At 44.2% G+C, this 27763-nt stretch overlaps 1 protein-coding gene across 5 annotated transcripts in view; it reads right to left on the bottom strand.

Moving 5' to 3' along the window:
- ano1a (anoctamin 1, calcium activated chloride channel a) overlaps positions 1-27476 on the bottom strand; it is a 230080-nt gene extending 202604 nt beyond the window's left edge. For 4 of the 5 annotated variants that reach the window (XM_041197457.1, XM_041197458.1, XM_041197459.1 and 1 more), the window contains exons 1-2: positions 27368-27476; positions 3866-4056 (exon numbers count right to left, since the gene is read on the bottom strand). In XM_041197457.1, coding sequence (XP_041053391.1) covers positions 3866-4056; positions 27368-27425 — 249 coding nt within the window. In that variant the 5' untranslated portion in view covers positions 27426-27476. Of the gene's footprint in view, positions 1-3865; positions 4057-26250; positions 26401-27367 lie in introns of those variants that run through there. The other variant, XM_041197460.1, reaches the window with a different exon arrangement.
- Between the last annotated feature and the right edge of the window lie 287 nt (positions 27477-27763).

Here is a 27763-nt window from a genome sequence, read left to right as displayed (position 1 = left end):
TCAGTTCATGGTTTTATGAATTTATTTCCTGTTTGATGGCTAATACACATAAATATAGTATATATACATATATATATATAAATTAATATATATATTTTAATAAAAAATATATGGGGCATTGATAGTAAAGATATTCATCAAATTTAACATAAAATATATTCTTTAAGAAGCACCATTATACTGTACGTATTCACAAAGCAATCCCCTTTTTATTAATATATTTATAAAATGCTTAACTGCTCCTTTTGATTTTTCCCTCACACTCTGTCATAGCTCTTCTTATTCTACTCTTAACCTCTTGTTTTTTATTTTCTCATATTTTCTTTTATTTTTTTCAAATAACATGCTCAATCCCCTTCTGTTTAAAATCTTCCCTAATCTAATTCGGTCTTCCCATTGATTTTACACATCCTAAAGGGCTCTGTGATTTGTAGTGAAATCATCCAGGACAAAATGTTTGGATACATAACTCTAACTCCACTCCCCATCAGGTATTTGTCTTTTTTCAAATGTTTAAAGAGTTAAGTGTTAGTCTCAATAAAGCATTAGGAGATGTGTTTTATCTTTGTAAAGACAGCTTTGCTTCTTCTGCTTATCACCTAGTAATGTGAACCCATATCTTGCTATCATTACAAATAATACAGGCACATATTTACTCAGTTCAAGCCATTCATTGGGCAGAGTGTAACGTGGGTGATGGAGCTCTTGCCCACTGGTTGTTGAAAGGTGGGAGTCCCGCGTCACTTCTCACTCAGAGGCCTAATATTATTCTGAGGTAATCAAGTACTCACCTGGACAATGTCAGGTCTCCTGCTGAATTAAGGCCCCAATAGGGTGGAAATGCTGCCCCCAAGTGCTGCTGGCCAATCAGAGTGGTGGCCAATGTCGGTACAACAGTGGGGGGCTACCTTGAGGATCATTGATGGATCCCTGGGTAGAGGTGAGTGTGGGTGGTGGGGCGTCTGGTTGCAGGGAGGGGATCATCAGCCAGTAGAGAAGAAAGGAGGCGATCATCAAGGGCTGGGAGGTGGATTCCTGCGGGAACTACCTACCCGACGCCAGGTCCCTTGATTGAGCACAGAATGCCTAAGAGCAAGAGACTGCGTCCCCTCCCGTCCACCACCCTCCATCCCCCCCGCTCCCCCTCCCCCAGAAGGCCACAGGTAAACCCAATAGGGTTAGTTGGACTGCCTTCCCAGGTGGAGAGTCCCCCGCCTGCTGCTGGCGGTAGGATCAGAACCTTAAGTGGCCACACAGGGCACTCATTTGGCCTCTGGGCAAGAAGATGACCTGCAAACCTTCCCGCCCTGGACCCCTGGACTTAATCGGAGTGAGGCAGGATTGCCACCCTGCACTCTCCCACCTGATCAAATGCCCTCCCCACCTCCTCCTCTGGTGGAGGGAGTCATTAAACTCTAGTCTAGTTCTATACCTTCAGAATGGGTATGTTTTCGAAGTACTACATAATAGCTTGAAAGTTAGGTTGGTGTTGACTAAATATAATAGTTGGCAAACTATTTTACTGTGGTAACAGTGTGGAATGCTAAAAGTAAGGCACACATCTCAATACTCATTTGTAATATTAGTCTAATCGAGGAATATTGTCTCAAGAAGAAGCAGTTCTCCTTAGCCCTGGGGCCCAAAGCAGTGTAAAATCTACCATATTCACAAGAGGAGAAAATTCTGAGCACTGAAGCAACTGACAGACACCCATACAGCACAACAGTTCAAAAAAAAATCACAATTTTGGAACTTTATTCTGGTGTTGGTTCTTTCCTGATGATCGAGGTCAATCGGTTTGCAAAAGTTATCACAAAATCACATTGATGATCTCTCAGGGACTGAGGGCTGGATTTTCATGTCTTGGTCCATGTCGGAATGGAGGTGGAAGGGATCTAAAAATGGTGGATGGGCCCTGATTCCAGGATTCCATCTCATTCCCATTGTGCGGGATTTTTACACCTCTGGGATGAGGGTGCAGATAGTGAGCTGTATAACCGCAATCCCACCCTCGCCTGCTCCTTTGTTGTGGTGGGAATTTTAGAACCCCCTCTATTTTCATGGAGTCAGGCCCTTTTTGTTAGGAAACATAGTTCATGGCACCTCGAAGGAGTCATGAACCACGGGCAAAGCCCCATCTGGAGTTGGTTTCCTTTTTACAAGTAAGTTCAACGTGTGTTGACAACTTCACTTGACATAAAGTAATGGTGTATGATAAGTTAAATATGTTGCAATATATCGATTAATGATAGGGCTTTGTTCTTTAAATGTAAGTGACCGTTAAATTGACCAGCACTGTGAATTTATCCAGTGGATTCAACAGTATTGAAAACAAGATTTTAATTTGTCATCTGGATCCTGTACTTTGATTTTTATATTGAGTTAAAGTCCAGTCATCTGTTGAACTTTTGAAACTGCTGAACAGATGCCTGATTTCTTTGATTGAAAGCCTATCTGCTGAGCCTTTGAAAAAATGTACCATTGTATTGAGTACTGGAGAGTTTTTTATTCAGTTGGACAATGGAATTGCATTATGAATGCTTGGCTGAGTTCCAAGCCTCAATAATACATTTAGCTCAGCAAGGGCTGTATACAGATGTGAAGGGGTCTGACAGTTTTATGAGCAGTTAATAGGATTAAAGTGTATTGAAGAGGTTTTTGAATGGCTTTGTTTATTTTAACAGACCTATGAGCACTTAAAAGGAGTGAATTTTTTTCAAGGGGTGTTTAAATGGATGATTGTTTATTTATTTAATAAGAATTTCAAAAACTCCGCATTGTCATTACAGGGCTCATCAGTTCTGTTCATATGGATACTGGGTGCTCGCGTATGGAGTGGCATGGGGATATGGAGAGCACTGTGAGATATGAGGGGATATGGAAGGGGATGGGTGTATGGATATGGCATGGGGGCATACAGGGGGCCTGGGAGACATGACAGGATATGGAGGGAGCATGGGGTAATGATGGTTGCAAAGACTAGGCTTTCATTCCCTTGGGTATAGAAGATTAAAGAGTGATCGCACTGCGGTGTTTAATATTGTAAGAAGAGTTGATAAGGTTGAAAGTGAGAAACTATTTTCTCTGGAAGAGTCATTCAGAAAGGCAATTATAAAATTAGAGTTAAGCTATTCTGGAGTGATGTCAGGAAACATTTCTTCAAACACTGTTTCAAAAAGCTGCTGAGGCTGGGTTCAAATGAAAATTTTAACACTAAGGTTGTTGGATTTTTTTGTTAGATGAGGGAATTAAGGGAAATGGAACCGAGGCCGGTAAAGAGTTAAGATACACTTTAGCCAGAATTTAATAGAATGGTGGAAAATTTTTGCAGGGTTGAATGGCCTTCTCCTGTTCCTTTATACTTAACTTATTTCAGGATTTCCACTCTCATATCTGGAAGTTCCGTTTATGTCTTGGTCACACAGGGCGCACAGTAAATGGGGATCTAATTGTTTATGAGCTCACTATATACATGGAGGTCATAATTATAAGACAGGAAAGGATTTGAACCCAATAGGTTACTTTGAGTCTCAATTTTAAGTTCCCCATGTAATGGGGGATCAGAAGTTTGCTTTGACACACGCTAACTTGTACATCTTGCATGTTACATATTGCGTACAATACACGGAAACAGCCTAACTGGTTCACACTGATGTTCAGGAATCACATTAACCTCATCCCATCCCTCTTCATCTAACTCTCAGAATAACCATCTATTCCTTTCTTTCTCATGCTGCCCCTTATATGAATCTATGCTACTTGCCTCGGCTACTCCTTGTCATATTTATCATTTCTAATACTAAAACTGACATGACCCTTAGTAACCATCAAATGTTGAACAGGTGCACAAAGGACTTTCACTTACCATAGATTCATGCTGTACATATCCTATATCATCAATTCCTTTTATATTGATAATATCAACACCTTTTTCATCTATTTGTGTAGGGCAATGCGTTTCATTTTGTAACATTCTGGGATTATTGAAAGATTGGTGTTTTTCCCTGGACTCAGACAGGACTGCAGTTTTCCTTTTATTCTCACCCTTCCTTGTATCTAAAGGAGGCAAGAAACAGCAAAAAGAGAGAATTTATAAATCCAATATTTGTAGTGTTTTACAAAGATTAAATGGTTCAAATTTTTAAAAACTTTAATTTGATAAAAGGTATTTACAGGTTGCCCAAATTATCTTACAAGTTAAGTGCTCGTTAGAAAATAGCTTTTGGGACCAAAGTTTTTTTTGATTATTTTAATGAGGAATGCACTATAATTAGTGCTGACTACAAAATGTGTTAGAAATGATACAAAAAAAATTGTGCATAAAATTGGAAAAATTACACACAGTTATGGAAGTTGATGAGCTTCCATATCCTAAAATTATATTTATCGAGCTTGAAGATTGGAGATAAAATTGATTCTTATCAAGGCAATTGGAAGGCAGATGTGTGCTGTAAGATTACTGTGTAAATTCTGCTGTTTGTTATTGGATATCAAAGTTAATTTCATTGAGACATACCCAGAACAACCTGTGTTTAAACAGAAGTATCCTGTTATTTATTTTTTAAAATACTTTTTTTCTCTTTGGGAGTAGATCATCGCTTCTTGCAGATTGGTGAAAGGAGGGAGGAGGTGATAAAAAAAAAAGGTTTTCAACTGTGACTAGAAAACTCAAACTTGTCACTGCACCTTGTGAAAATCATGGGTTTTCTCAAAGGTGTGTCATGTCATGTCAAATCACTGATCCAAACTAGAAGTGATAAAGGAAAGATGTTGCATTTATAAGGTGTTTCACTGTTAATTATGTCATAATTGAGTGCTTAATTGTATTCAGGAGGTGAACATAAGCTGGGGGATGGAGGGGAGACCCATCTGTGCTCATATGTATTGGAGCAGACTGAAAATTGGAGCCATTGGGTCTTGAGGTGCATGAAATGTAACATGCACGTGTGTAAATAAAATTTTTTAAGTATATAAGGACCAGGCTCCAGTTATATCCTTCACCAGCTGGCTCTCTGAATTAGAACATTCAGAAGAGTGTTATCAGTCAAAATTTGAGACTGAAGAGATATTGGGTGGAATTTTCCACTCCTGCCAGTGGATGGTTTCATGGTGGGTGGGAGCAGAAAATTCAGAGAGAGGCCAAAAGTCAGAATCTCACTGGTGGGAAATCAGTTTGGAATTTTCCCCTCATCACTTCCATGGTGGGATGATGGCAGATCCGGTTTCCCGCCGATGTATGTCGGGAACGCCATTTGCGTGCATTACCATGTCATCAATACTCATTAAAAACGCTACTCGCTGGAATCATGTTTCGCCACCCATTTACATCCCATGCCAACGGGAAATTAGACCGGTCTACATCACGACCGGATATAAGTGGCGTGCATCTGTCCACCATCACTTTGCTTGTGACTTTGTGGAGAGTGAAACATTCAAAGCCAACCTGCAATAGTGCTGCTCCGGTTTCTCAGCAATGCCAGTGTTATGCCACACTGGTGGGGGTGTAGGGTTGGTCTGCTCACGATGGCTGCCTCTGTACTCTGGGTGGACAGCATTCAGTGTGTGCTGTGGGTCTCAGGCAGGGCTGTACCCTGAAGCAGAGACCAGCATTGTAATGGGGTGGGAGGGGAGGATGACAGAGACATGAGGGAAAATGGGGTATGGTGGGGTTTGGAGTGAGGACGGGGGAACAATGGCTGGCAGAGGGGAGACTGGGGGTGGAGAACCTGGAGCCCGACATGGAAGACTGGGATGCAGACACAGAAAGAGTTATGGGAGTCAAACTGCATGAATGGGAGGGGATAGGAGGGGTGGGGGACTTGTGTTTGTGTGGCACGAGAGGGATGGGTTGCATGAAGAGTCATGGAGGGGCGAGGGAAGGCAGACATTTTGTGATCAGTCATAAAGGAACAGGAGAGCTCATTGAAAGACAGTCATAGTCCTTGGACTGGGGCCAAGAGGTCAGAGTGAAGGTTAAAGGCAGCCCTGGGGCTTTGTGCATCTCACAGTCAGGGTGAGGGATTAAAGGCAGTCCCTGGGGCTTTGCAGGCCACGCTAAATGGCTATGCACGGCATGCACATTGTAGTCCCACTCCAGGAAGGGGAAAGTCCTGTGTGTTCAGTTGGGATAAGGCACAGTTTAGTGTGCAGGGCATGTTCATTGTCTTAGTGGATGGCGATGAGGTTGGCTGGCTAGGTACTGGGCTGCAGATGGGATGCTCATGGTTAGGGGAGGCATCTGCAGCCTGTAAATGGGGAGAAGTAGGAGGGTACTTGATGCTTTCCTGGGGGCGTTCTCTGTATGTGATTGTGCACACAACCTTGAGATGGGGAGGGGTGAGATCCACATGGAGCACGGGGACATCAACAGTGATGGGTTCAGGTGGGAGGGCTGGAATGTCCACCACAACAACAATGGGATCCAGGATTACTGGGGGAGGCTGGAGAATAAACAGAGGGAGGTCCACCTACACATTGTAGGTGTCTGGGAAAATTGGAGGGACCCAAATACTGATGGGGGATGGTTGAAGCTGGTCTCGAAGTAGAAATGCAGCACCATCATCTTGAAACCCCTAAGTTATTGTGCAGTTTAAAATTGAAGCTGGCAAAGAATCTGCACATGAAGTGTCTGGGGTCCTTTCAGGGGGCTCCCTCAAACTGCTTAGAGTCACAACATTGAAATAGAATCAGAGCTGAGAGAAAGAGGAAGACTTCCTTGAGAAGATGCAATTGCAGCCATTGCCTTTTGGTGTGCTTTAAGGAGAAACTGCAGGAGTCATTGGCTTCACAATACAGTTACTCCATTTAAACATTAACAGAAAAGTACATGAGAATGGAAAATGCAGACAATTGTTAAGGAAGCACAGCTGCTGCATATCAGCCAGAACATCAATGAAAGGCTCTAACGTGCTGTCTCCAATTGGCATTAAGAACAGGCGAAAGGGCATCCAGTCATTGCTGAAATGTAAGTTGAGTTTAATCAGTACACCAGTTCAGAGAAAGCATGAGTGCCTTTGGTAAGGTGGCACGTTTCATGAATGGATCCAAACATCTTTCAACCTCTGTGGGACTGAGATGTCAAGTATCAGGGTTGGCATCATGGCCACCTAGATCTGTGAGTTTGTGGTTCAGCTGCAAGGCTGTACCAGTGAAAAGCTAATAGTGCAGATGCAGATTGAGGGCAGGACAGTGGCTGTTTGCGAGTAAGGTCTACTATATTTGCCCAGCATTGGACTTGCACCTTCAACCCTCATGATTCACCAGGCCCTAATCTTTGGAAAGGTCAGCCACGAATTCTGTATCCGTGCGCTCTGGGAAGTGAAGTCGGCACAACAGTGCAAACACTGCGTCAAGGGACTTGATGCAGTCGTTGCAACCTTAATGAGAAACTTTTAGCGGACACTGAGATGTGCACATAGTTGGAGAAACCACCATGACTGCAGGTCTTGTGCTTTCGCACTACCAATGAAGGCAGCGATCTCATTTTGAGAAACAATTACAGCTAACCTTCCACGGCCACTGAGCATGCCTAACATCAGGTAGGTGATGGCGTATTGGTATTGTCATCAGACTAGTAATCCAGAGACCTAGGGTAATGCTCTGGGGACCTGGGTTCAAACCCCACCATGTCAGATGGTGGAATTTGAATCCAATAAAAATCTGGAACTAAAAGTCTAATGATGACCGTGGAACCATTGTCAATTGTTGTAAAAACCCATCTGGTTCATGAATGTGCTTTAGGGATTTCCTTACCTGGTCTGGCCTACATGTGACTCCAGACCCACAGCAATATGGTTGACTCTTAAATGTCCTCTGAAATGGTCTAACAAGCCACTCAGTTGTAACAAACCACTACAAAGTCACAAAACCGGATGGACCACCCAGCATCAACCGAGGCACCAGAAACGAAAACGGCAATCTCAGCCCTGTTGACCCTGCCAAGTCCTCCTTACTAACATCTGGGGACTTGTGCCAAAATTGGGAGAGCTGTCTCACAGACTAGTCAAGCAACAGCCTGACATAGTCATCCTCATGGAATCATACCTTCCAGAAAATGTCCCAGACACCACCATCACCATTCCTGGGTATGTCCTGTCCCACCAGCAGGACAGACCCAGCAGAGGTGGCGGCACAGTGGTATACAGTCAGGAAGGAGTTGCCCTGGGAGTCCCCAACATCAACTCCGGACCCCATTAGGTCTCATGGCACCAGGTCAAACATGGGCAAGGAAACCTCCTGCTGATTACCATGCACCACCCTCCCCCAGCTGATGAATGAGTGCTCCTCCATGTTGAACATCACTTGGAGGAAGCACTGAGGGTGGCAAGGGTGCAGAATGTACTCTGGATGGGGGACTTCAATGTCCATCACCAAGAGTGGCTTGGTAGCACACTACAGACTGAGCTGGACAAGTCCTAAATAATATAGCTGCTAGACTGGGTCTGTGGCAGGTGGTGAGGGAACCAACCAATAATTGACCTTATCCTCACCAACCTGCCTGCCGCAGATGCATCTGTCTATACAGTATTGGTAGGAGTGACCACTGCACAGTCATTGTGGAGACAAAGTCCTGCCTTCACATTGAGGATACCTCTGATCGTGTTGTGTGGCATTACCATCATGCTAAATGGGATAAATTTCGAACAGATCTAGCAACTCAAGGCTGGGCATCCATGAGGTGCTGTGAGCCATCAGCAGCAGTAGCAGAATTGTACTCAAACACAATCTGTAACCTCAGGGCTCAGGATATCCCCCACTCTACCATTACCACCAAGCTAGGGGATCAACCCTGGTTCAATGAAGAATGCAGGAGGGCATGCCAGGAGCAGCACCAGATATACCTAAAAATGAGGTGTCAACCTGGTGAAGCTACAGGACTACTTGCGTGCCAAACAGCATAAGCAGCAAGTGATAGAGCTAAGCAATCCCACAATCAATGGAACAAGTCTAAGCTCTGCAGTCCTGCCATACCCAGTTGTGAATAGTGGTGGACAATTGAACAAGTCACTGGAGGAGGAGGCTTCACAAATATCCCCATCCTCAACGATGCAGGAGCCCAGCACATCAGTCAAAAGATAAGGCTAAAGTATTTACTACAATCTTCAGCCAGAAGTGCCGAGTGGATGATCCATCTCAGCCTCCTCCAGAGGTCCCCAGCATCACAGATGCCATTCTTCAGCCAATTCGATTCACTCCATGTGATATCAAGAAATGACTGAAGGCACTGGATACTGCAAATGGTATGGACCCTGACAACATTCTGGCAATAGTACTGAAGACTTGTGCTCCAGAACTTGCCACGCCCCCAGCCAAGCTGTTCTAGTACAGCTATAACATTGGCATCTACCTGGCAATGTGGAGAATTCCCCGGTATGTCCTGCACATAAAAAGCAGGACAATCCAATTCCGCCTATTACTGCCCCATCAGTCTACTCTCCATCATCAGTAAAGTAATGGAAGGGGTCATCAATAGTGCTATCAAGCAGCGTTTACTTAGCAATAACGTGCTCACTGATGCCCAGTTTGAGTTGCGCCAGGCCAACTCAGCTCCTGACCTCTTTACAGCCTTGGTTCAAACATGGACAAAAGAGCTGAACTCCCGAGGTGAGGTGAGAGTGACTGCCCTTGACATCAAGGCAGCATTTGACTGAGTGTGGTATCAAGGTGCCGTAGCAAGACTGGAGTCAATGGGAATCAGGGGGAAAACCCTCCACTGGTCGGAGTCATACCTAGGACAAGGGAAGATGCTTGTGATTGTAGGAGGTCAGTCATCTCAGCTCCTGGACATCACTGCAGGAGGTCCTCAGGGTACTGTGCTCGGCCCAACCATCTTCATCTGCTTCATCAATGATCTTCCTTCCATCATATGGTCAGAAGTGGAGATGTTTGCTGATGATTGCACAATGTTAAGCACCATTCGCAATTCCTCAGATACTGAAGCAGTCCATGTCCAAATACAGCAGGACCTGGACAATATGCAGATTTGGGCTGACAAGTGGCAAGTAACATTAGCGCCCCACAAGTGCCAGGGAATGACCATCTCCAACAAGAGACAATCTAACCATCGCCCCTTGATGTTCAATGACATTACCATCACTGAAACACCACTATCAACATCCTGGGGGTTACCATTGACCAGAAACTGAACTGGACTAGCCATATAAATACTGTGGCTACAAGAGCAGGTCAGACAATTAACTCACCTCCTGACTCCCCAAAGCCTGTCCACCATCTACAAAGCATAAATCAAGAGTACGATGGGATACTCTCCACTTGCCTGGATGAATACAGCTCCCACAACACTCAAGAAGCTTGATAGCATCCAGGACAAAGCAGCCTGCTTGATTGGCACCACATCCACAAACCCACCACCACTCCCCCCACCACCAATGCACAGTAGCAGTGTGTACCATCTACAAGATGCACTGCAGGAACTCACCAAGGCTCCTTCAACAGCACCTACCAAACCAACAACCGCTCACCATCCTGACTTGGAAATATATTGCTATTCCTTCACTGTTGCTGGGTCAAAATCCCAGAACTCCCTTCCGAACAGCACTGTTGGTGTGCCTACACCACATGGACTGCAGCAGTTCAAGAAGGCAGCTCACCACCACCTTCTCAAGGGCAACTAGGGATGGGTAATAAATGCTGGCCCAGCCAGGGAAGCCCACCTCCTGTGAATGAATTAAAAGAAAACATCATGTTGTCTTGTGAGAAGAAGAAGTTACTAATGCAGTTTGCAAGCACTTCCAGGAAAGAACTTGACACATCTCAACATAACACAAAGGTCAAGTAACTATTATTACTCAGCTTCACATCCCATGAATGTGAGGCTCACAAAGGGAGGCAATTGCTGAGTGGGAGCATGGCTCATCCTTGTAATAGGAGGGCACATAAATGCATATGCATGAAGCTTTCAAATGACAAAAACCATTCTCATGAAGAGCAAATGTATTTAAAAATGTGCATGATACATACAGTGATTGAACTCCTGTGACCCAGAAGTGATGTAAAAGTTACTTAATTTTTCTAACCCTACTGCTACGTCTTGATGCATCCCTGATATTCACAGCAGAGGTGGTGGCAGCCTGCTGACTGCTGACTGCTATGCCCAGTTGTCTTTGGTGACTTTGGCAGGTGTTCTTTAGAGGGCTGAGACCTGGAGGGCCCTGGCCTGCTTGGATCTCCTGCTATGAGGAAGGTGCACCCTCCTCAGTCTGTATAGCTGCAGGTGATGGGGTCACAGGCAGAGGGGATTGAGATCGGCAGGCCACTCTCTGAGCCACTTGGATGAATGGCCCCAGGGTCTCCAGTGTTAGGAAATAGAGACTGTTTAAGTGAGTTATATTGGTATTTGTGGGTGTTAGGAATGAGTTTTAGCTTTAAAGTTTAAGCTTGATTTGTATTTCTGTGTTAAAAAGGTCAAGTGTGGTTTTAGTTTCACTATAAAAAGGTGCTTGCATTTCTAATGAGAGTTTACAGCTTAAGAAGTTAACCAAATGCAAGGGTAGAAGAATTGGGCTATAGCCGAGCAACAGGGTCCCAAAGAGGCAGGTCCCTTGCCATAAACACACACACAAGAAGAAAGACAGCAGTTTGATTCAGAATCTGTTGGAGTACAACTGGTTTGGAAGACAGCTGCCAAACAGAAGCCTAGAAGGGGACAGATAGCCAGTCCCAAGCTAAGGAAAACCCCAAAATCCAGGGGAGTGGAAATGAGAAATGTCCAAAGAAGACCTTCTAGTCAAAGGAAGGATAGGAACCTGGAAAAGGTCCTGTCAAGTGAAGTTAAGAGTGAGGGGCAGAGAGAAAAGCTTCAAGCTTCAGATTTAGAGACAAAAGCTGCAGAAAGCAAATTTAAATTGAGAACAGCTTGAAGAGGCAAGAAGGTCCAAAGAGACAACTGAAGGTCTGTAACTCCTTGCTATGGACATGTGAAGCAATTGTACTGTTGACAGCTGAGTTGGTGAGAGAGAGTGGTGATTGGAAACCCCTTGTGATAAAGAAGGAATTCAGAGAGACTGGTTGGTTCACAGTGTGACAAGCGTCTGGGAGGAGTTCATGAGAGATCCATAGCATCTGGTTGAGGTGGCATCTGTCACTTGGTTTCAGAGTATGGTATATCTGATCACAGGGTGCCTATTGGTACATGGACTGTATACTTACTCAGGACATTAGAGTATAAGATAGATTTTGTACTGTTACAAATATATATATATATCTGTGAAGGTATAGTTGTGGGTGAAGGAGTATTGTAATATAGTTCATTTTTCTTGTTAACTAAATGTTTTATTCTTCTGTTAAAAGTTCATCAGCTGATTCCTGTAACTCTATTCAGTAGCCCATTTCCATCAAACAAATTAAAATTTAGGATCCATCAAGCTGGGTTCCACTCTGGTATCAGGCTTGTCCAGTGGTAACATCAGCTGGTGATCATAACACCAGCTGCTGGTCCTTGTCCCAATGAATGCCTGAGGGCCCCTGCCTGACTCCCAGAAGAGAAGGGGCTCCTGGAGGGAGGCCAAGGTGCCCCGCCCTCTCTCACCTCGCCACTGATGGATGCGACCAATGGCTATAGCGATGGAGTGCAGGTCCAAGCGCAAATATGGCAGGCCCTGCTGGACTAAGGTCTCCAAGACGGCCACCCCCTTCCCATGGAGAACTCGAGGCACTCATATATCAGAGCCATGGCATCAGACAGAATATGGACAGGCTCCTCCATCCTTCGCTGTAGTCTGTTGACTGCCTCTCACAACTCGACCTGATTTTCCGTTGCCTGTCATTGCACATCCAGCATGTTAGAGACGGCCACTTGCAGAGGCTTATCATCTGACTTGGACTCAGCGGGTGCCTGATCTCCAGCAGTCCTCCGAGTGTCAGAGACCTGGGCTGTCACTGCCTCTGACTGCTGTGGAGACATGTTAGTGAGGAGTTCTCCAGAAAGTGACCCCGAGCCTAATCTAGATCCATGACCCATAGCGATGTGTATCTCTGTGCTGGTGGAGGGTGCAGACGGATGCAGCGAGGGTTCTTCATCTGATGCATCCTCGGTATCCTCCTCTGAGATGGTCTGGGGGCTGGCGCTTATGGCTGGTCTGGAGCTCTGTCTGGACCTGCTGGTGCCTGTAAGAGAGAGAAGATATATTTAGCTCATAAGGAGGCAGAACACAACATTGCATGTCACTCACTGTGATTATCAGGTTGTGATCAACTCATGGAGGGCTCATCCATGCTGGCTTTCTGGGAAAGGCCAATCCTGCCTTCATCTGCCTGCCAGCTCAGCGACATCCTTCTCAAACTGGGACAGCTCCTGGACGTCTGCCGTCCCTCCTCCCATCTGGGATATCACTTTCCAGTTGTGGGTGAGCTTGGCCTGCGTGAAGATAAATGGAATGGAACCTGATGAGAAGAGATGGAGAAAAGGTTGGGAAACATGCATGTCTGCTGTGTGTGCTGAGCCCTCCCCAGTAACAGCTGAGGATGAAGTTTGGGCAGCATGATGGCTGAGATGCTGGTGATGTTAAAGTATCCATGTGACAATCAGTGCTGATGTCTCCCTCACTAATGTTGTGTGAGATCCCTGAGCAGTGTAACCCTTTGAGTGCATGATGTCATTATGAGAGTGTGAGACTGGAGTGAGCTGAAGGTTGCATTACCCTGGCGGAGTGAATGAGATCATTCATCCTCTTCCTTCACTGGATAGCATTTTTCGGGCAGGTACCTGAGGAGCTGATCTCCCATGCAACAGCCTCCCAGGCTGGTGAGATTAGGCAGGTGGGCCTCCTGGAGCCATCCCTCGGGCAGTGGACATCCTGGTGCTGGCAGACTCCACAGACGAGGGTCTCAAGGGCGTCATTGCTGAACTTGGGAGCAGCTTTTTCCTTTGGTCGAGCCATATCAAGGAGTTTCCTTGAGGATAATGTGTGCGTTCTGGTGGTGTTTAAATATGGTGCCGGACCTTTGACCCATTAGGTAATGGCGAGGCGCATAAATCAGTGCCTGGCCCACCATGTGATTTGGAGAGCTACTCACCGATGCATAATTAATGAGCTTTTGAGCCTGAAAGTGAGCGTGATTTGCCATCCCACCACCCAGTGGGAAACGCGCTGTGAAACCCGCCCTCTACCACAATTAGTCTCTGGAACGGAAAATTCCCCCCATTAGGACAGGTGACCAAATGCTTGGTCTAAGAGGTACGTTTTAAGGAGTACCTTAAATCAATCAAAACAGATATACTGGACGTTTATTCCATTGTTGTTTGTGGGATCTGTCGATGCTGGGAGGCTGTTTACCCTGGCTGGACAATATGGAGCTGGGGTTCACAGTCTAATGATAAGAGGCTGGCTGTTTACGACTGAGATGAGGAGAAATTAAGCAAAGCCAGCATGGATTTCTTAAGGGAAAATCATGTTAACTAACTTGCTAGAGTTTTTTTTGAAGAGGTAACAGAGCGGGTTGATGAGGGCAATGCAGTTGATTTTGTGTACATGGACTTCCAAAAGGTGTTCAATACTGTGCCACACAACAAACTTGTGAGCAAAGCTATAGCTCATGGAATAAAGCAGGTAAATGAAACATAGATATGAAATTGGCTGAGTGACAGTAAACAGAGAGTAGTGGTTAATGGATGTTTTGTGTGCAGGAGGAAGGTTTGTAATGGAGTTCCTCAGGGGTCAGTGTTGGAACCCTTGCTTTTCCTGTTATATATTAATTACCTCTAGACCTTGGTGTACAGGGCACAATTTTAAAGTTTGTGGATAGTACAAAACTTGGAAGCACTGTGAACTGTGAGGAGGATAGCGTAGAACTTCAAAAGAGCATAGACGAGTTGGTGGAGTGGGCAGACAGATGGCAGGTGAAGTTCAATACAGAGAAATGTGAAGTAATTCATTTTGGTAGGAAACACATGGAGGGTAAACATAAAATAAAGAGCACATTCTAAAGGGGCTACAGGAGCAGAGGCACCTGGCTATAAATCTGCATAAGTCATTGAAAATGGCAGGACAGGTTGAGAGAGCAGTTAATAAAGCATACAGTATCCTGGGCTTTATTAACAGGGGCATAGAGTACACAAGCAAGGAGGTTATGCTGAACTATGTTGAGGTTATGCATAGAATGCTAGTTTGGCCTCAGCTGGAGTAGTGCATCCAGTTCTGGGTGCCACACTAAAGGAAGGATGTAAAGACATTGGAGAAAGTGCAGAAAAGATTCACAAGAATGGTTCCAGGGATGAGGAACTTCAGTTAAGAAGATAGATTGGAGTAGTTGGAGTAGTTAGGCCTGTTTTCGATGGAGAAAAGAAGGCTGAGAGGAGATTTCATAGAGGTGTTCAAAATCCTGAGGTATCTGGACAGGGTAGATATGGAGAAATTGTCCCCACTTGTGAAATGATCAAGAACGAGAGGGCACAGATTTAAAGTAATTGGTAAAAGAAGCAAAAGCGACTTGCGGAAAAACTTGTTTGCACAGCGAGTGGTTAAATTTTGGAATGCACTGTCTGAGCGGGTGGTGGAGACAGGTTCAATCAAAACATTCAAAAGGGATTTAGACTGTTATCTGAAAGGGAAGAATGTGCAGGGTTATGAGAGAAGGCAGGAGAATCGCACTAAGGGAATTGCTCATTTGGAGAGCCAATGCAGATATGATGGGCTGAATGGCTTCCTTCTGCGGCATAACAGTTCTGTGATTCTGAAATTTCTTCACTCAGATGTTTAGGAATCTTTGGAATTCTCTACACTGAATGGCTGTGGATGCTCATTGAGTATATTCAAGACTGAAATTGGCAGGTTTTTGCACACTAGGAAATTGAGGGATATGAGAAGAAAGTAGGAAAGTGCAGTTGAGGTAGGTGACCAGCCATGATCTTATTGAATGCAGAGTAGGACCAAAGGGCCATATGGCCTACTCCTGCTCCTATTTCTTATATTCTCATGTACCATGGAGAGATGAGTTGATTTTGAATGTCCATTGCCCAGATATGTCGTCTTGAATTCACATCCATTCCAATGCATGAATCTTTATGAACTCCTATCTTGTGGAAAACTGGTATGAGTGAAAGATTGGAGCACAAATTGGTAACAAGGTCACCAGGACCAAAAGCTCCTACTAATTTCTGCAATTCATTCTGGGTACATTGATGAGCTGCTTCTCTCCAGCAATGAAGTAGTCTGTGGTCCTATCATTATTATCCAGGTTGAGTGCCTTTGCGATGGGAATGTGCCTGACTTGCACTCAGCTACTTAAGCAGCAGCACAACTGCGATCAGAAGGTCACAGATATTCAAATTGATTGATGGAGTTTTTCCGATAAATAAACTTAAGGATGCACAAGGTCAGAGACAGGATAGCAAAACAAAGGGTCATGACTATATGCTGAAATGAATTAAATTTAGGCAGGATGTGAGAAAGTACTGTCTCACTAGAAGTGTCAGCTTTATAATTGCTTACTAAGGGAAATTGTAGGGGAATATAGCTTAAATCCATTCAAGATATTGTTGGACAAGTATCTTGAAAAGAAACTCATCACCAGTTACAGAAGGATGATAGTTGATATGGATCAATGTTGCTATCCGGCCTTCGGATTTTCTATTTATCTGGGTGACAAAATGATAGGCACAAACATGTGTCTCATGACTGTATAGAAAAGCATGTTCCCCATTCTGGGGAGGGGCTGCACACAAAAAGACATCTTACGGTCTAGCAGTGTGCTTATTTCTGTCCCATTTGCTTTATTTTTTCTTTGGCAGAAAATTGTTGTTGCTAATCTAAGTGTTAATATTGAAACTGCGATGTTAATTTCTAATGTTGCATGTAATTCTTGCTTTTGGCTAGCACACTAATTTAATGTTCTGGCCAATGGTCTAGGTTTCTAAAGGTTGTCCCACAGTGATTTATACATGAAAGGCAATGAAGGTTACTATACACTCCATGGAAATAGACAAAATGCACACATGCACTGGGAAATTCTGGACAAAATGCTGTTCAGAGATATGAAACAGGCACAGAGCAATATCATGTATATGCCAAGCTGCAAATGACAATAAACAGTAGCAGAAGACAATGACTGGATTTGCTGAAAAATGTATTCTTGGCATTTACTTTAGGTAGACATATACTGTGATCAGTATCAAATAACAGCAATAATTTGCATTTTTATAAGATTCTTAATGTAATAAAATATCCATGGCAGTTCATGAAGGTATCATCAGCCAAAAATGAACTTCAAGCCAAAGAAGGAGATTTTTTAAAAAATGTTCTTGGAATATGATCTCTGCTGGAAAGACAGTATTATTGCCCATTCCCAATTGCCTTTGAGAAGGTGGTGGTGAGTTGCCTTCTTGAACGACTGCAGTCCATGTAGTGTAGGTACACCCACAATGCTATGAGAGATGTAGTGCCAGGAATTTGACCCAGCAACAGTTAAGGAATGGCAATATAGTTCCAAGTCAGGGTGGTGTGTGGCTTGGAGGGAAACTTGCAGGTGGTGGTGTTCTAATGCATCTGCTGCCCTTGTTCTTCTGGGTGGTAGACGTCGTAGGTTTGGAAGGTGCTGTCGAAGAAGCCTTGGCGAGTTGCTGCAGTGCATCTTGTAAAAAGTACACACTGGTGCCATTAAGCGATGGTGGTGAAAGGAATGAATATTTAAGATGGTGGAACAGGTCTGATCAAGCAGTCTGCTTTGTCCTGGATGGTGTGGAGCTTCTTGAGTGTTGTTGAGGCTTGGCTCATCCAGGCAAGTGAGGAGTATTCCATTACACTCCTGATTTGTGCCTTCATGATGATGGGGTGAAGAGGTGAATTACTTGCCTCGGAATACCGTGCCTCTTGTAGCTACATTATTTATATTTTATACAGTATCCATTTTGGGAAGGGGTGACCAAATATTTGGACAAAAGAAGGATTTTAATGAGGAAGAGAGTGAAGTGGAGAGGGGAAGGATTTATGGAGCGATTTCAAGAGTACGGAGCTCAGTGGCTGAAGACACTGCTACTTTTGGTGGGTGAAAGGAAGAGAGGACACACAAGAGGTCAGAGTTGGAAGTACATGGGCTGAATTTTGAGAGGGGTGGGTTGCATAGTATGAGGGGGATAGTTTCTGTTAGGAAACCAAGGAATTCAGCTCTCCCCGTGTGTGTAGTTTTGATTTGCCAGGTTACCTGCAGAAGTCAGCCTGATTGACAGAGTTGTTTTCCAGCCAGGGAGTAAGCAATCAGGAACAAAATGCAACTGCAGGTAAGTTGCCTCCTGTTCTTAGTGGGACCTTGAGTTTGGGTCCAAAAACTGACCTTGGAAGAGGGGATCTGATCCTTGTGGCACTTCCCAATGAGGGGATAGGTTATCAGATTTTGGAGGGGATGGGGTGAGCTTGGGTAGCTGGAAGGAAGCAATTACCTTCACCCAAAGTTGCCCTCACCTCTCTTCAGTTGAGGCATGGGAAATCCAGTTGGCCAGGGTTAAAATAGCAAATCAGGTTTGATCAAAGACTGCCAGACCCAGCAAAATGTTAAATTAGCTAACTGGCATCCTGGGAGCTGACTGGTTTCCTACACTTTGCCCTGCCTCTGTTAAATCTGGAAACTTGTGGTTTGGGATTGGGTTGGGTCCTCTGTAAGATTTTTAAAGTTTTAATATATTACCCGAACCCCAGCCCACCTGTTTCTATCATTTAAGATTTAGTCTGATGATGTTGGGAAGGATAGGGTCCTAAGGTCAGAGGAGGTTACAATCATCGAGCAGTTCAATCAGATTAACAATCTGTGCTGTTCAAAATATCTGTTGCATTAATAGCATTTAAAAAATTCTTTTGGCAATCCAAGTACAAGCCATAAATGTTCAGGAGGGTGAAGCAATGTATTCACTCAGTACTGTCACCTCAAAAGTTGATACCATTACAGCACTGGCATGACAGAAAGCAACTTGCATTTATATATCTGCTTTATCATACATAACCATCTCAAGGCTCTAAACAGAGAAGTGAAGTAAACAAATGACAAGACAAAGAAGTGATGATGAAGGGTGATCAAGCATTTGGTCAGAGAGTTGGGTTTAAAAGAGAATGGCATGCACCTATAATGGTTAACGAGGTGGAACAAAATGATCATATCATATGACTGAGTGGGTGGTGATGAATGAGAATCATGTCAAAGGCAGCAAGAATGGAGGCTGGTTGTATGGCAGTGTTTATAGTTGAATTGTACACTTAACGATCAGCAAGTGGAGCAGGCCTTAATAACATACTCACGAGAGACAAACCAAACTGGCTGGTTGTTGTACATACTTATATATATTATAGGTACCTCACTAGCAACTACTACAAGGAAAATCAAACCAAATTGACCATCCTTTACCTTCTGCTGTACTTGGATAGTGTCAACAAGAGCTGCTCCAACCATCACTTGCACAACTTTCAAGCCAGGTTAACAAAGGAAAGATGGATATTTGCTTTTTAATGTATGCATTTAAAATTGTAATTAAAAGACTAGGGAGAGAGGTTAGGAATAATACATTTACGGATGGGTTGCTAAAGCATGGAATGCTTCACCACAGGTAGTGATTGAGTCAGATTGCATTACATCTTGTAAGGTAAAATTGGATTAATATTTGAAACAGAAAAAGATGCAGGGCTATGGAGAGAAAACGAAGCACTGGGGTTAGTTTTAGAATGCAAATGTAAAGACACAGTTAACTAAATACCCTCTTTCCCTGTTGTAGATTTCCATGGTTTGATGTGTTGAAAGTTGCCTATTATATATTGTTGTAACATTTCAATATATTTTCATTTGTATACTCTTGTTTCAATATCAGATATTTTCGGCCTTTACACATATTGGAACAAGTGGGACAGAAACAAGTGCACCCAAGGGCAAGGAGAATCGAACATATGTAACATGCTGAGGGGTAGCAGAGTAGACAAAAATTAATGCTGGAGTTGCAGGCATGTTTAACATAATGAAGCAAAATCTTTATTTTGCATAAGAGGTAAACCACATCATTTCCAGGTGGTAATGGCATCTGAATCTGATACAGATGTATCAAATACTGCAGGGCAATGAAAGCTACTAAAGAAAATATGAATTTACAGGACTATTTTAGGCCTTTATCAAGTGGGCCAATTTGATTACTCACTCTGCCAATTACTTTATTTGACAGCACCATTGATCGGAATAGAGATGAGATAAATGATTCTTTGGATTGTCCAATCTATGAAAATGGGTAAGAGATTGATATGAGAAATAGTTTTTAAGTGAGAATTTCAGTGATCATATTTGTGCTAGGATTTTATTTGAGGCAATGGAGACTTGAAAGGTGAATATAAAAGTGAAAATAGGAAATATGGATTGCAACATAGAAGAAGGTGTTAGAGAAACATAGAAAGAAACAGGAGAGAAATAAAAGGAACAGGCAAGAAAGAACAGCACATTAATTGCAAGAAACAATATAATGAGATTGAGAAGAGAAAAACAGTGATAGAATAAAACCATTATTATATTGTAAACTTGAATCCACACAAATAGAGGAACAGCTTCATTGCTTCTCGCCTTATTCTTTGCATATTCACATTGGCTCCTGATAATATGTGGTTTGCAAGAATGTTTTAGGAACAAAACAAATTTTGTAAACAGGAAAATGTAATTTGGCCCTTTGCAGTTAATCTCAGTCCTGCTTTTCCATGATATCTCTTAACCTCATCTTTCTCCAGAAATGTAACAAGCTATTTGGGCATTTATAATTAACTTTAACATAGATAAGCGTGGAGTGGTGCACTGTGGTAGGAAGAACAAGGAGGCTACATCATCCTTGGAAAATAACACTCTAAATGGGAGAGAAGTTAAATGTATCTAGAGACACAATTGCCCAAATCTTCAAAAGTTCCAATGCATGTTATCAGGGCCACAAAATGCAAAGTATTGAGGCTCATCGCTAGAGGAATAATTATTTATTTACTTACAATTTATAATTTACAGAGAAGTTATGTTAAAGTTGTACAGAAGCTTGGCTGGTCAACATCTAGAGTACTGTGCACAGTTCTAGAAACCATCTTACAAAAAAGATAGTGAGGCATTTAGCATTGGAGAAGGGGGTAAAAGGATTTACAAGGATAATACCAGAACTGAGAGGTTACAACTACCAGGAAAGACTGAACAGGCCAAGGGTTATTTTGTCCGGAAAAGTGAAGGTTAATGGGGCAACCTAATAGAAGTCTTTAAAATTATGAAGAGATTTGAAATGTTTCCACTAGTGAGGAAATCCAAAACTAGGAGCCATAAATATAAAATAGTTACTCATAAGTCCAATTCAGAATTAAGGAGCAGCTTCTTTACCCATGGGAGTGGTTAGAATGTAGCACATGCTATCACGTGGAGCAGCTGAGGGAAATAGCATAAAGACCTTTAAGGGACAGCTAAATAAGTACACGAGGGGAAAGAGAAAAAGATCTGCAGATTGGATTAGATGAAGTAGGGTGGGAGGAGGCTTGAGCAGAGCATAAATACTAGCACATACCAGTTGGGCCGAATGGCCTTTTCCAATGCTATACATTTTATCTAATTCTACGATTACATTTATACTCATCGTTTCAATTACCTTTCCTATTAGCTTAACAGGAAATCGGAAAAACCGTTCATAATTTAGTCGTCCTTTTTCTAAAAAAAAATCATTTGAAAATAATTCATCGATGTGCTGAGTAAGGACCATACACAGCCAAGGCACGGGACAAATAACCCAATTTATTCCACGCACAGGTGGGCCTTCATAAATCACAATTTCAGAGATCAAGAGCCGGAACTTTTTGACTGGCGGATTAAACTGTATCCCATTGTGTGCACTATTTATACCATAGCTCAGGTCTCTAGATGCACTGGGCATCAGCGAAATCCTGTATATGGGTCTGTGACCATGCAACGAATGCCAATGATTTGGTGCTAACAGTCTTTATATGACAGGAGCACTCTGCAATGCAGATAGCAATGGACAACTACACCACTGGATCATTGCACAAGCTATTTTGTTTATGGTCGTTAGAACACCACCAGAACTAATTTAAAAATAGATTTGTAAAACTATCTTTCAAAAGCATCGGATCATCTTATGAACCAACTGGGATTCCCCTTGGACACATTTTTAATCCAGCAGGCGGAAAGGGGTGGCAGTTCTTTGTAGTTCAATTCCGTTAGCTGGTTGATAAATCTGATATATCTATAGATAAATGTCGCATCGATTGGGGGCGCAACATCCTCACTCGGATTTCTTTAGATTTTCATCTCTCTCCAAAACATGTACAGACGAATGGTACCGAGCACTTTGGAAGATTTTTTAATTTAAAAAAAAAGGGATGTTGAGCTCATGTTTGTCAATTGCACGGGTGGCAATGCACCATGGAAATAAAGTGAACCGGGTAACGAGCGAGATTTTAACTCTTTCAAATCCCATTCACTTACCCAGAGTTATACCGTGGTCTTTATTAAAAGCTGTAATCCGCAAGCTCACCTGGACATTTCCTACATAACGCTATTGTCAAACGGCCACATTGGGCGTCTGATAGGTAGATCGAGTAAAGAAACCGGTCATTGTATAGTGTGGCAGGATCTGGGGGTTTTTTTACGCGGGGATTGCTGTTAACAAAATCTAACACCGATGATTGGCGATAAATTCAAACGCTCTTGGATTGATTGGCAGCCAATCGACAATGGGTACCTCCAGCACCTGATTCCTGCAAGCATTGCGCACTCTTCCTAGCGCATTTTCAGGCATCGCATTCAGCGATTTGTCCAAAGTAAAACAACTGCGAATCTGAATTGAAGAGGTAAAGGTCGGAACAGTCAAACTGAGGATCGGGCTGGGAAAAAAAAACACGCAAAGAGAGGCATTTTGCGCAATATGAGATAAAACGGGGCTCGTAGAGTAGATGAGCGGCTACTGTTTCAATGGCCCAAGAGCGCTAACCCCCCAAAAAAAAGATTTAAGGGACAGAAGGAAAGATTTGTTTATACACTGTGATCTGAAATGCAAGCCATAACACGATGGTGCGTGCATATTCAATACTAAAGTTCAAAGGGAATTGGATAAACTCTTGAAAGGAAGATAAATGCAGGGTGATGGGGGAAAGATCAAAGGAATGGGATCAATTGGCTAGCTCTGCCAAAGAGCTGGTACTGGCACGATGGGCCGAAAGGGCCGATGTGCAATGATTCTGCATTGCATCATTCTTTGATTCTGTACAGCAAGATATCCTTCAGCTCACAGCAATGAAACAAGAGAGGTGTTACTACTTGGGCATTGGATATGTGGTCGTTTAGTTAGAAGCAGTTAGGCTTTGCAAGTGGGTGCCAATATAACATAGGAGCAGAAGTAGGGCAATTAGCCCCTAGAACCGGCAACGCCGTTCGACTAGATCAGGCTTGTCCAGCCTTTCCACTTGGGCGATGGGGGGAATGGGGGTCACATTTCTATTTTCTTCTCTCTCAAGGGGAAATGAGCAAATTTCAGAAAGGTGGGTTTTGGCACAACACTAAACCAGAATTTCAAAATAAAGTTGAGATATGAAGAAAGGAAGCAGCTTGCTGAGCAAAAATAAAGCAATGTCAAAGCGATAAATTGTTAATTAAAAAGAGTAATTAATAAAGACCACCATTAGATTGTGAGAGGGACAGTGTCTGTTGTCTGGCTCACTCCTAGTCTCTTCGTTCTCACTCAGCCCCAGCTGTGTGGAGTGAGTGTGATTGTGTGTTGGTGTGTCGGGGTGAGGGACAGTGGGAATCCCGAGACTGCCAGAGCCAGATACATACCCACACTCACTCACTCCCACAATCCCTCATTCTCTCCCCTTCATAAACTCATTCTTACTCCCTCAATCTCTCTCCCACACTCTCTCACTCACTCATTCTCTCTCCCACGCTCCCTCACTCATTCTCTCTCCTACACTCCCTCACTCACTCATTCTCTCTCCCACACTCCCTCACTCACTCATTCTTCCACACTCTCTCCCTCAATCTCCCACACTCCCTCTCTCAATCTCTCTCCCACACTCGCTCACATTCTCTCCCACACTCCCTCACTCCCTCAATTTCTCTCCCACACTCCCTCAATCTCTCTCCCACACTCCCTCACTCCCTTAATCACTCTCCCGCACTCCCTCACTCCCTCAATCTCCCTCCCACACTCCCTCAATCTCCCTCCCACACTCCCTCAATCTCTCTCCCACACTCCCTCACTCCCTCAATCTCTCTCCCACACTCCCTCACTCCCTCAATCTCTCTCCCACACTCCCTCACTCCCTCAATCTCTCTCCCACACTCCCTCACTCAATCTCTCTCCCACAGTCTCTCACTCCATCTCCCACACTCCCTCCCTCATTCATTCTCTCTCCCTCCCTCCCACACTCCCTCTCCCTCACTCCCTCAGTCACTCAATCTCTCTTCCACACTCCCTCACTCAATCTCTCTCCCACACTTCCTCACTCTCACTCAATCTCTCTCCCACACTCCCTCACTCCCTCAATCTCTCTCCCACACTCATTCTCTCTCCCACACTCCCTCACTCATTCTCTCTCCTACACACACCCTCTCTCTCCACACACACCCCTGGGCAAAGAGTCTCTTCATCCTCACCACGCATCCCCCTTCCCGCCCCCCCCCCCATGCACTCGTGAGCCAATCAGCAGCAAAGGCAGGACAGAAGCGGCCTGTGATTGGAGGAACGGTTTCTTTCATAATCTTCCACTGCACTTACCTGCATTTTGAAAACTGAGGGCTACATCTAGCCCATAAGCCGCATGTTGGACAAGCTTGAACTAGATCATGGCTGATCTTCTATCTCAACACCATTCTCTGCGCTATCCCAATATCCCATGATGCCATTAGTATCTAGAAATCTTATCAATCTCAGTCTTGAACATACTCAATGACTGAGCCTTGACATCCCTCCAGGGTAAGGAACTCCAAAGATTCACCACCCTCTGAGTGAAGAAATTCCTCCTCATCTCAGTCTTAAATGGCCTGCCCCTGAATTCTGAGACCGTGTCCCTTGGTTCTAGAGCCCACCCCCTCAGCTAGGGGAAACATTTTACCCTGTAAGAACATTGCTTGTTTGACGTCAGGGGTAACGGGAGTATCTGCTATTTATTGCTGATGTAATGGCATTCGCCACATTCGTGGAAATCGAGGGTCAGGACGACACGTATTCATTACATTTGATGGAGGCTTCCACCGTGCGCTGACAGATATATTTAAAGGGAGTCCTGAAAGTTTTGAGCCTCGAGCCAAACCCCCCCCCCCCCCCAAAAAAAAACACAACGAATTGGAGTCCGGTTTTCATCATCCAAAGTAGAAAATAAAACGTGTGTACAGGAGTCACCATAGCAACTGCAACCTGGAGAGTCAGTCCACTTCCTGCTGCCCCTTGGGTATGCGGGTATTGAACCGGAGACATTTGTACCGGCTCGGAGAACACTTTCTTAACCTGCGGTTGGCACTAAGGCGAGAGGAGCCTCGATATTTCTGGCGGTGCAACCTGAGACTCTCTGCCCCATTAACCCAGCCAATCATTCTCGCGCGTTCTTTCTTCCCAGTTACTTAATAGCAAGCGGCACATAACAGCCTGGGTATAACAGCGGAATTTTCACTGAGCAATTTCTCGGTCTCGGCCCTTTGGGTGCTCCAAAAAAGCACCAAAGGACACTTGTATCTCGCTTTCGAGAAAATTCCCGGAGTGGTTGCCCCCTATCCTTCCACTGTGCACGTCAGTATCCTGTGCCAGTTCAGTTACCCTGTCATGTAGGACACTTAACAGGGAGTGTGGTTGGGGTAGATACTGTCGGTGACCAGGCAGAAAACGTTGAGAACCGAGTGGTACCGTTTCTGCTCAGATAATGGCCGTAAGGGTGCCTTTTTTAAAAAAAATAGCCTTCTCTCCTACCCCCCACCCCCCCACCCACCAAAAAAAAAATGGGTTGCTACAATTTTAAATATGGCTAAAGTAATAAACGAGGATGGAAAATACGAGGCCTGGGGTAGTGGGTTTTATTCTGTTGTAGATTACCCCCCTCGGGGAAAGTAACACCTCCAACCTGACAACTTTCCCACAGAGTGAAACAAAACCATACCAAAGGACAACCACATATGAGACAAAACAGATTGTGCAGAATTTATAATGTCCCTTTAAAGCATAAACTTAAGCTTTGCGCAAGTGCAGGATAGATTTAGCCAGTTAAAGTCGCTCTGTATGGAGCACGTTTGTAATATCATAAAACTCACAGTGAGGATCCCACTTGCTCAGCTCGGAAACAATGCGAAGAGCCAGCGCACTTTTCCCCCTTAAGAAAACAGACAGCTGCTGTCTCTTTCTCTCTCTCTCTCTCTTTCTCTCTCTCCCTTTCTCTCCCTGTGTGTGTCAGCTCGTTTCCGTCTCCCGCTTGCTACTGCCGACTCCCAAAGAACCGTCTCTCCGCCGACTGTACTTTCTAAAGTGCTCAGTTGTTACTTTTAGAATCGGGCTCGGGTCCAAGCCCATGTCTAGCAGTTTCGGCAAGCAGACATCGCGTGAAAGATCCCTCCCAATCTTCGTGGGAATGGGAGCGAGAGGGCCGAGAAGACACGGCCAGCTAGCTTTCCGTCCCAACTCCATGCTCTTCACCGTCAAGGAAAGTTACTCTCTGGCCCGCAGTTATCGCCCATAGTTGCCATTAATTGTTATTGTTTTTTTAAAGGTACCGTCTACAATAATAAACCCCATACCCGTACACTGGTCATTACTGACTGCTACTTAAATAGCCACAGAACACTCGGTTCAAAAAAATCACTCGGCTAACCTTTCATTCTGCTCTTTCAAAGAGCTGGCACAATCAGGATGGCCGAACGGCCTGGCTGATGTGCTTTATCATTCCACGATACGGTACGTTGACAGTATCAAACATTACTCCTGTATTAGAACATTGCCCAGTTACAGTCATGCCTTTTAGGCACCTTTCGGAAATTAAACGTGAGAAGCTTCGTAAATCAGCGCGCATTTAACATTATCTCGAAGCCTATATCACACGCAAAAGGTTTTAACTGGCAGGAGGGCAGCGCGGATATTTGAATCTCCCCTCGCTCGTTTACTCTTCGATCAGCATTCGCAGCCACCTGTTAAAAGCCGAAGCGACGGGGAAGATTATTTGTAGCTGGGAGCGCCTGTCCAGTCAGTGCTCAGCGGGTTGTTTAAACTGGGACTCAGTCGCCGGGTAAACAACCGGTGCGAGCAAAACAAAGACACGCACCAAGTATTTGCACAGGCATCGAAGTTTGGCTCGCTTTTCGCCATCTTTCTCCCAATTTGGCTACATCGGCTGGTCCCTAGCAAGTTTGAGGAGGGGAGTTGTGAATTGTAACTCACCTCCTGCCCGGGTTCGCTGCCCACATATTCTCTGCAGATTATAGCCATTCCTGCTCATGGCGACCTGCTGCAACACTCCTTCAGCCTAGTGGGCTGTAACTGTGTACTGGTGACAGGAAACAGTGAGTTCCCCTTTTAGAGTTTGTTCTTGTGCTTTATACATCCCCCACTCCCCCACCCCCTCAAGACACACACACAACAACCTTTCTCCACGTCCCCCTGGTGTTCTCTCTCGCCACTCCTATTGTTCCTAACTCCATCCACAGAGGAGAGGAAGGGAGCATTGATAATGCAGATTCCCTCACAGGTCCCTCTGGGGATTTTTCCGCTCCGACACAGTTTTCTATAAATATGGAATGAGACCCCGCTGCCCTGCTCAGACAGAAATGCCACCCG

The sequence above is a fragment of the Carcharodon carcharias genome, chromosome 10, assembly GCF_017639515.1.
Source record: "Carcharodon carcharias isolate sCarCar2 chromosome 10, sCarCar2.pri, whole genome shotgun sequence".
In the NCBI taxonomy this organism is placed as follows: domain Eukaryota; kingdom Metazoa; phylum Chordata; class Chondrichthyes; order Lamniformes; family Lamnidae; genus Carcharodon; species Carcharodon carcharias.
Note: the sequence above shows the minus strand (reverse complement) of the source record. Positions and strands in the feature narration are given on the sequence as shown.